A 9151-nucleotide genomic window follows, 5' to 3' on the forward strand; every position below is an offset into this window, starting at 1 on the left:
TGCCTATTCTTTCCTTTTATAGCGCGATGCCATATTTGGAATCCTCAGTAAAGTCAAGCCTTCCTACCAGTCATGCACTGACTGCATGTATTCCTCAGCCAGTGCATCTGCTGAAGCCTCTGGGGAGCAGTGTGAGACGCTGAATCCAGCTGCCGCATGCTGCAGTTCTACAATCTGTACTCAGCCTTCGCTCCTCTCCCATGTGACTTCTAACTTGTCGGACCAAATGCCTAGCAAGTCGCAGGCTGAGGAAATAATCAGGGCTAAAAATGATGTTTTGCCTCCATTGCTGCAGGGAACTAGTGTTTTGGAAGGTGGCACCTGCAAATCTGTGGTGGATCAGCATTGCAATATTTCTGAAAAGCCAAAAGATGCACCAAAAACACCTGTCAAAGCACTGCTTGCCAGGAGAAATTCCCACTGTGAGAAGAGCCCTCTGAATACAGAAGTGATGAAGGAAGAGTCTCCATCCAGAAAAGATGTCAAACCCACGAAGGACCTGAAGTACTTGCTGTTTAGCAAAGATTTGGAAAAGCCCACCACAAACAGTTATTTGATGCAGCATCAAGAATCTCTTATTCAGCTTCAAAAAGCTGGCTTAGTTAGGAAACACACCAAAGAACTGGAGCGTCTGAAGAGTGTGCCATCAGAATCCTCATTGCTGGTAAGAGAGAGCTCCATGAGCAGAATCGATGCTAGTATACCAGAGGAAAACCAAGATTTGGCTTTGCACCAAAGCCCAGTATCTCTTCTGGGTCCAGCACCTTTAATATCTGAAGACACAGAGAATGATGTGGAGAAGTTAGAGGCCAAAAACCCCTTACAGGGACTGTCTCAGAAAACCTCCACGCCTGTCCTATGCAGGCTGGAACACATGAGCAGTTACACAAGGGACTTTCTGAAGACCATATGTTATACACCGTCATCTTCCAGGAGTTCCAACTTGACACGCAGTTCTAGTAGCGACAGCATACACAGTGTGCATGGGAAACCAGGCCTGGTGAAACAACGAACTCAGGAAATCGAAACCAGGCTACGACTTGCTGGTTTGACTGTTTCTTCCCCTCTGAAGAGATCCAATTCTCTTGCCAAGCTAGGGTGTCTTAACTTGTCCTCTGAGGACTTATCAAGTGACATGGATGTGTCAACGCTAATGAACTCAAAAGAGGCCAAATCGAGTGAGTCTTCCATGCTTTGCGAGTCACAATCCTCTCTGAGGAGCGTGGACGTAAGCTCCAAACTGCTAGCAAATTCAGCCACAGAAAACTTGAAGAGCACACTTCGGAAGGGCAAAAGTTGACACGTTCTGGTGCATGTTTTCTTTTTTTTTAATCAGCATTTATTGCCTGAACCCAATAGTTCATCTGATACAACATCTTTACCCCCTTCCTTGTGCAGTAAGTGGGGAGAAAGAGGGACATAACTGAACTGGGTGAATGGCACAATGGGAAAAAACATTGCATGGCTTGGAAGAGGACATGGTGTGTGAACTGCCTACTGTTCCTATAGGACAATATTCCCAGTACTGTTTGCTAAGCATAATAATGTTAAAATACATATAATGTAAAAAAATGCTGAAAATATTGTTTCAAAGTCTCAACAAAAGTCATGGCATTTTTTAATTTTTTTATTTTGCAAAACAAACATAGCACAAGTCTCTAGTTTGAACATCCACTTGTGGAAAAACCTGTAGATGGCAACATAAACTCTACCTCTGTACTTGATGATTTCTGTGTTGTTTTTTTAAGGCTTATTCCAGGATATTTAAAGTTTTTTGAAAAGCATTCCTACGACATCAACTGTAAAGACCCAAAAGAGTGTTGAGGTGTAGGCTTTACTGTACTGAGTAACTCTAACTATGAAGTCAAGTGAAAAAGTGTAGAGCTGTTTTTTTATTGACTACGTGATCTGCTGACCCGATAGTTCCTCTTTACTGTATAATCAGGGTTAGCTGTCATAGTGTCTTGTGTTAATAACAAAATGACATCTAGTCTGTGTGTTTTGAAGGCTTCTGTAAAAGTGGAGAAATGTCTTGTTCTTCAGGTATTGTTGCTCTTGTTGTGGTTTGATAGTTATCCCAGTAATAATGACAAGCCTGGCCAGTTGGTGACCATGAACCATTGTGAAATGCATGTGATGCTGGAGTAAGTGGTGTAGCACTTGTGTTTTGGAAGCCCTGCTTGATCAGACTGTTGATGGCGTGCATTGCAGATGAGAAGATGACTGACCTGTCTCCTGCCACCGAGGGCAGATGGATGGCTTTATTGTCATTCTCTGCATTTGAAACCTAGGGAGATAAGTCCGTTTATTTTTGGTAGAATATTTCTCGCATCCTGGAGTTTGCAGCAGAAATGCAAAGCAGCAGCAGGTTATCTCAGGAAGGTGTATGGTTGTCACTGAGCTCTGAAGCGGTTTACAAGTCTCCACATGGAGTAACATCCAAAGGGTTTATTATTTCAGCAGTGGGGCAGGATGCGTATTCCTACTCTTGTTTGTTTATAGTACATATTGTCTGGGATGCACAGGTTAATTTCAGTGATGATCTCCTCCTGATGAAAATAGAAGGGCGAATTCTGCTCTCGGATGAACATGTGGTGCTCCTCTGGGCGTCACTATCTTACACACCCATCCAAGGGCAGAGTGTGAGGCCAGTGCAAGGAGGAGGCAGTAGTTTTACTGTCCTAGCCTAAATGGAATATTGCACTATCTCAGAAAGGAAGGAAAAGTGGAGAGCTAGATTAGTTTCCATAGTGTTAAACAACCATTAAGTCTTCTACATGGTGCTGCTAGCTAGATTCTGATACGGTGAGGCATGTAGGGCTCAGTCCTATAGCCTCTGAAGTCAGCGGCTTCAGCTGTGCAGGATTACCTCCTAGAGCAGAGCCATTGGCTGTTATCGTTCTTTTTTTCATCAGCTGCTTGGTACTAGTTTCTGTTGGAGGTTTATGGCCAATTCAGAAACACTCTGTTTCCACTTAGTTCTCATTCAGGCAAGTGGGAGTCTGTTGCATAAAATCTTGGGCACAGACTTCAGGATTCAGCCTTTGGTGATAAAACAGAATTCAAGTAAAAATGGGGTTGATCAAAATGAATGAATGAGATGATAAGAAATCTGCTTGAGCCACTTCCCGAGACAGGCCAGTTGGACACACAGATAACCCAGTTTAGCTCTAAAATGCTGTCCCTCAACAAAGGGGCAGTGACATGGCATTGACAGCATCATGCTAACCAGCCCCATATTCATTTGTGTGTCATTGTCTTCACACCCAGTGACTGTTTAGTACAGAAAAATTTCAGATAAATATTGTAGTACCATTGCCCTCCCGCCCCTGCCAGGTGCAACATGCGTCAAAGGAGGCCCTTCGCCTCTGGGGTGAGTAACACATTGTGGTAGAATGCGTTTGCCAGCCTGCTAGAAGAAGCACATTTTAAAAGACCTCCAAAACTCTGGGAGATACCTTTTTGCCAAATTAAGAATATAATTTTCAAAAGTGCCTCAGTCACTGAGGAGTCTGAGTTCCATTGCGTATCAGTTGGATTTAGACTTAAGTGACTTAAGTGCTTTTGAAAATGGAACTTAGGCTCCTACATTTTCAGAAATGCCTGAATTCCATGTGTTAGACTAACTTTGGTGTCATGGTGAAATTTAAAGCTTAGTGACAACAAACAATGGATTTGTTGCAGTCCATGGTTTTAACAACCAGGTCCATGTGAGTCTGAGCTGTTTTTTAAATATCTGCGTTTGCAGAGCCATTGCTGGATAAAGCCTTTCAGATGGGGATGGAAAGTGAGCAACTTTGAACATCAAATCCTACAACCTGCTATTTAAAATATTTGACTACCCATTTGGGAAGTGTCCCTTGGTTTCCACCATTTAGAATACCTGGGATTCCTTTTTTTTTTTTTAAGTAACTCCCCCAATTTTGTACTAAAAGCAGGAGAAATATGGGCTGGGAAGCAGTAGATGAATATTTTTCCTTAGATAGAGGGGTCAAAAATGTGTAAACATCTTGAGCATATGGCAGATTTGCCATTTCATGTGTGAAAGAAGCAAAAGCTTCTCAAGCAAGGCAGACAATGGCAATATCTCCGAGGATGTGAAACATTTTGTAATCCATGTTTTCTAGTGTCGGGAAACCGATGTCATTGCTAGAGTTGGACCTTCCCTTAGCTGCAGTGTTTGTATTATTGTCTGGCTATAAAGCTTCAGAAGTGGATTTAGCATGAACACTTCTTTTGATGCTGTGATTGTCGTGCGTTCTTGGTGTAGTTCTTTTCACTGAACCCACCCGTTGGTGCGTCTTGGAAATCAATACTGACTAGATCACTTCAATACACTGTGAATTCACTGACACATGCCCCCCCTTCCCTCCCCAGTTGTGACATTTCAGTTTAGCTGTATCTGGGGTGTGGTGGTATATCTAAAATATTAATGTTGTTATGATATGCCTAATGTCAAAGCATCATGGGTGCGTTTCCAGGTCCATATCTACTGTAGTGTATTCCAAATATTTTTATTACTTGTCTTTTAGTTGTTCTTACTTAGGTTTTATTTGTAAAAGATGGATTGGGGAGGAGGGGTGGTAGTGAGCATGGGTAAAGCCATTGCACTGCGTGTTTGATTACTGCATGGCGGCATAGGGTTTCTTCAGAGCCTATTAGCCCATGCTGAAATTATCAGCGAAGATATTTCTGAAAGCTGTTAATCTGTTCACCAGCTCCATCCAAACCACAACATTGTGCTCAAGGCTTGAGTGCAGCACAACAGCTAGTATAAAGTCAAAGTGGTCATAGCCAGTTGCACAGTTGTTCGGATTCTCCCTGTCTGCAAATCTGTGCACCTGTTCACACTGACAGGGAGAGGCCCTTTCCCATCTGACACAGTTGGACAAAGACTGCCCTTATTTACACCCGTGCTATTCCATTGAAGCTGGAGCTGCAAGGCAGAATTTGACCTAGTTATTTTATTTAATTTCTATTTTCCCATGGATTTTTGATAGCCCTCTTTATCCAAACAACCCTAAAGGATCCCTAATAGTGTCACTGTAAGATAAAGCAGATAGTTAACCCCTCATGGCTAGGACTGCACAGTGTTATTAAGCAAGATCTTGTGCTTCTCCTGTGGAGAGATGGTCACTTAGGTCCAAATTTTGCATGCAAAAAGGAGTGAGAGTGGTAATATTTGTAATTCTCCCAGTTGTGTTTGCAGATCACGCATGTGTGCGCACAACACATGGGCTAGGTTAGATGAGGATTGTTAAAAGTGCTGATCTCTGGTCTAACTGCTCCCACTGAAGTCAATGGGAGTCTTAACTGTTGATTTCAATGGGCAGAGAGGCAGGCCAATGATGAGTACTTCTGAAAATCCCATGTAATTGCCTGTTTCCAAGAATGGAAGGAGTGACACCCACAGATGTGGCCATTTAATTTTGTTTCTGCAGGTTGTTTTGCACCTGTGAGTGGGCTGCTGCCTTTTGAAGATGCCTTAACACCTGTTGTTCCCATCCCCACTGCCAGTGAGCTGTAATTCCATCTATTTGCTTGGGGTGGGAACATGCACTCCTCATAGCACTAACTGCCAGTAGGGAACCAACCCCAGGCAGTAAGACACTGCAGTATATTAATACATATTGCCTTTGTTCACAAGGTCATTGCCACGTATGCCCAATTTGACATTTGTTGGCCAATCCATTGTACCTTTTACTGAGATAGAAGCTTAACAGGTGCTTAGACTTGAAGAACTTCCGAAAATTTCCAAGTTGTTTTAACAATACAAGTGAACAAACCTATTTCCTTCCTGTTTTCTTCTTCTATGACCTGCCAAACTCTGCTACATACAAACTACTGCTTTGGTAGTTTAGTTTTCAGTTGACTACAATGCCCATATCGTGATTGGGGAAAAACATCACACAGACTCCGTTATTCTGTGGAACATAACTGTGTCATCATACACACAATGTAGCTTATCAAACTTGAAGATCCATTGGCTGCTTAGTGCAACACAATACTGTCGATACATGTAGTTTATTTTTTATTTTTTTTAAGTCAATGTATGCGTAGAGGCTCTAGCATGCCAATTCAAAGTTTTTGTAGCCAAAAGATGCAGTGCTTGCAGGGTTGTTAGCCTCGATGCATGAAAAGATAGTTGTTTTCTTTCTCTCCTATGTATTGTAATTGTTCTTTTACAATTGAGTGCCTTAATAATAGTTTACAAATACTGTGTATTTATGCTGAGCTGGTAAACGCTGCTGTTTTGCTGTTTTGTCTTGGTGCTTTGATGTTTCAGTGTAAGTAAGACCATTACTATTTGCATGTATGATTCCTGTATAACTCTCATCATCCCTGATGTCAGAACTGCTAACCAGTTTTCCTTTGCTGTGTGTATGAGTAAAACGATGGGCTTTGTAAATGGATCCCACATAAATTCCAGCTTCCGTTGCCCTGACCCCATCACTTATGATTTATCTCTGCATTGCTGCAGACAGTGCAGGCAAGGGAGGGCTTGACAAGACATTCCAAAGATGGAAGGCCATCGTTACGCTTGGAAGAGTTACAGGCATGATCTAAGCCAAGGAACACTCCAACATCAAATCTGAAATGCACAAACTGGCACCTTATTTCCAGTGTAGGCTTTTTTTGTTCCATGTTTTAGAAATAGCACCGTTTCGGTCATCATTTCTCAATGTGTTCTTTAACTAAATAATATCCCCCTTCACGTTGCAGGCGTTGGTCTGCTCTTCTCGCCTCAGAGTTGACCCAAGGCCCGTGGATAGTTACCACCCTTGTTAGATAAACTGTGGACATGAATAACCAGTAGCTGTTTCAGTGCATTGCTGTACTCTTATGATAACAGTGTTCTTTTTATTTTATTGTATTTCTTAATTCTGGTTTTTATATTTAAATATGCAGTATCTTTTGTACTGTACATTTGCAGTAGGGGATGCATAATGCACTTTTTTTTTTTACTTTTGTTGGTAAAAGTGTACTGTATATTACATGTGCTTCTTGTGAGGAAAATAAACATTTTTTTCTTTACAAGTGAGGTTTGCACCATCTCTTGAGTAACGTCCATACATAGTCAGCTTGTGGTCAGCATTTCAAAGCAGGTGATTGGCCAGTGCGAGCCTCCAAAACGTTGTGTACGGTATATTACAGGTGAATCAATGTCAATAAACAGCTGTCGCTGAGAAGAGGGTACTACCTATGCAGCTGACCTACAGGGCCAGACTCGGTGATGATGAATGTGGGAATGTATGTCACATATCACGAGCCAGATTCTTAGATAAGTGGCCACCATTGCATTGCCAGCCCACCAAAGCCTGTGGAGTGGTGTTGGCATAGCTGAGATCAGAATCCGACCCCAGGAGTAAGTGGGCATGAACAGTCAGGGAGGGTAACTAGCACCAATCTCTGGTATTCGGTGGGGGTGCAAATGCATGTAATGTTTTGTGTCAAGTGATAGGAATGGTGTGGGAAGCAGGAAAGAGAAAAAGGAGCCAGCAGGTGGGGGTGAGATCAAGCAGCCTCCCTCTCTCCCCCCACAAGTTTTATCTCCTCCGTGCCTCCTTTTTGTTACATGCCCTCTTTCTCCCCTCACTGCATAAGCCAGGCTTGTGTTTTACAATCACCGAAATCAGATTGGAGCATGCTTACAACCTGTGCCACCTTCAGCTGTTGTGCCTCTTACGGTACCACTGCTGAGTTTAGCCAAGGGAGAACTGTGCCTATTGACATACAGTCTGAATTTGGCCTTAGTAAGATTTCGTTACACCAGTGACTTGCTTTCTTCCTGAATCACCTGACCCAGGGAGTGCAGAGCCCAGGGGGAGATAAAAAAATGGGGACTGGGTTAGAGAGGCAGCAGACCCCAGAGGTCCAAAAGAAATTGGTCCTTGAGATGACCTAGCAATGCTGAGGTAACTGGTTTATGGTGCAGCTTCTCCAAGCTCATGGTGCAGTTTCGCCAATATTCTTCACTGTGAAGAGGTTTTAGCATCAGCATTTGACTCTCATCTCCCAGTGACTTGCTGTCTTTTAGCTTGGAGAATGTTTATCCCTTTGTTTGCTGGGTTTATTTAATCCCATTTATTTAATTTTTGGAAATAAAGTCTGAACGTGGGCTGCAAGTCTTTTTTAGTTTCTTTTTGCAGGGAGGGGGTTATTTGAAATAAAAATAAACATCTGTTTAATGGAAGAGGAACAAGAATTAAATATACAATGGCAGTAGATTTTTTTGAGACTGGAGTCTGGATTTAAGGAAACTCTTTCAGACTCTGAGCATCTCAAAGCATCTTACCCAGTAGTGAGTTGAATGCCAATAGCATGGTGTCTGTGCAGGCAAATGCAGCAGCTATTACATGCTAAGCGATATTTTGTCCACAGCACGGGAGCATTTTTTTATTTGAGAGGATACATGGCATTATCTGACAGTGCAGTGGGCTCTTTAACTCCTAGCTGACGTAGTGAGTCGAAACCTGGGTTTTAATGTTTCCTTCAAAGAACAAATAACTAGCATTAAAGCAGATTAATTGTAAGTTACAAGATGTAACTGGGAAAATGAAGCCTTTTTCGTGATGAGTCAACTCTGCTCCAGACCAAAGTTCCATAGGACGTAGGATCAGCCCTTCCAATGTATTCACCAAATTTTGCCTTTAAAGGCAAACAATGAGCATCTGTCTCTTGTGCCTTTAAGGAATCTAGTAACTGCCTGGAATTGTTCTTGCTCTCTAAGCTGCTTCGGGGAAGAAAATGTCAGTGTTTACCTTGGCAGAGTAACAAAGCACAGGCTGAGGATGTTCTTCAGCTTTGGCATACTTGCTAATTGTCTGGGAGAAAGTCGTTAACCCCAAGAAGTATTGTTTTAAAATTACATTTTAAAAATGGATTCAGCTCTGATTTAACAGGAGATTGGCATCTGTCATTTAGCCATTGGTCGGGAGGAGCATGGGCAGTGCCAACACAGGCCTGAACCCCACACTGCACTGCCAGTTGGTTTCACTGACCTCCGGGAGAGCTTCAAAGAGGAGCTCGTCTCCATAACCCATGGGGTCCTTCAGCAGAGGCTGCCCACGCAAGCCCCAGTTAGTGCTAAGATGCTGTGAGGATGCTGGGAAATAATTGACACTTCCACATGTATTTTAATCTCTCGCCA

General features: G+C 42.6%; 1 protein-coding gene across 5 annotated transcripts in view; it reads left to right on the forward strand.

Annotated features, from left to right (window-relative positions):
* Positions 1-7035, forward strand: part of SSH1 (slingshot protein phosphatase 1) — a 60901-nt gene extending 53866 nt beyond the window's left edge. For all 5 annotated transcript variants that reach the window (XM_044990173.1, XM_044990177.1, XM_044990178.1 and 2 more), the window contains one exon: positions 23-7035. In XM_044990173.1, coding sequence (XP_044846108.1) covers positions 23-1300 — 1278 coding nt within the window. In that variant the 3' untranslated portion in view covers positions 1301-7035. The remainder of the gene's footprint in view (positions 1-22) is intronic.
* The last annotated feature ends 2116 nt before the right edge of the window (positions 7036-9151 follow it).

Source organism: Mauremys mutica, chromosome 16 (genome assembly GCF_020497125.1).
Source record: "Mauremys mutica isolate MM-2020 ecotype Southern chromosome 16, ASM2049712v1, whole genome shotgun sequence".
NCBI lineage: Eukaryota > Metazoa > Chordata > Testudines > Geoemydidae > Mauremys > Mauremys mutica.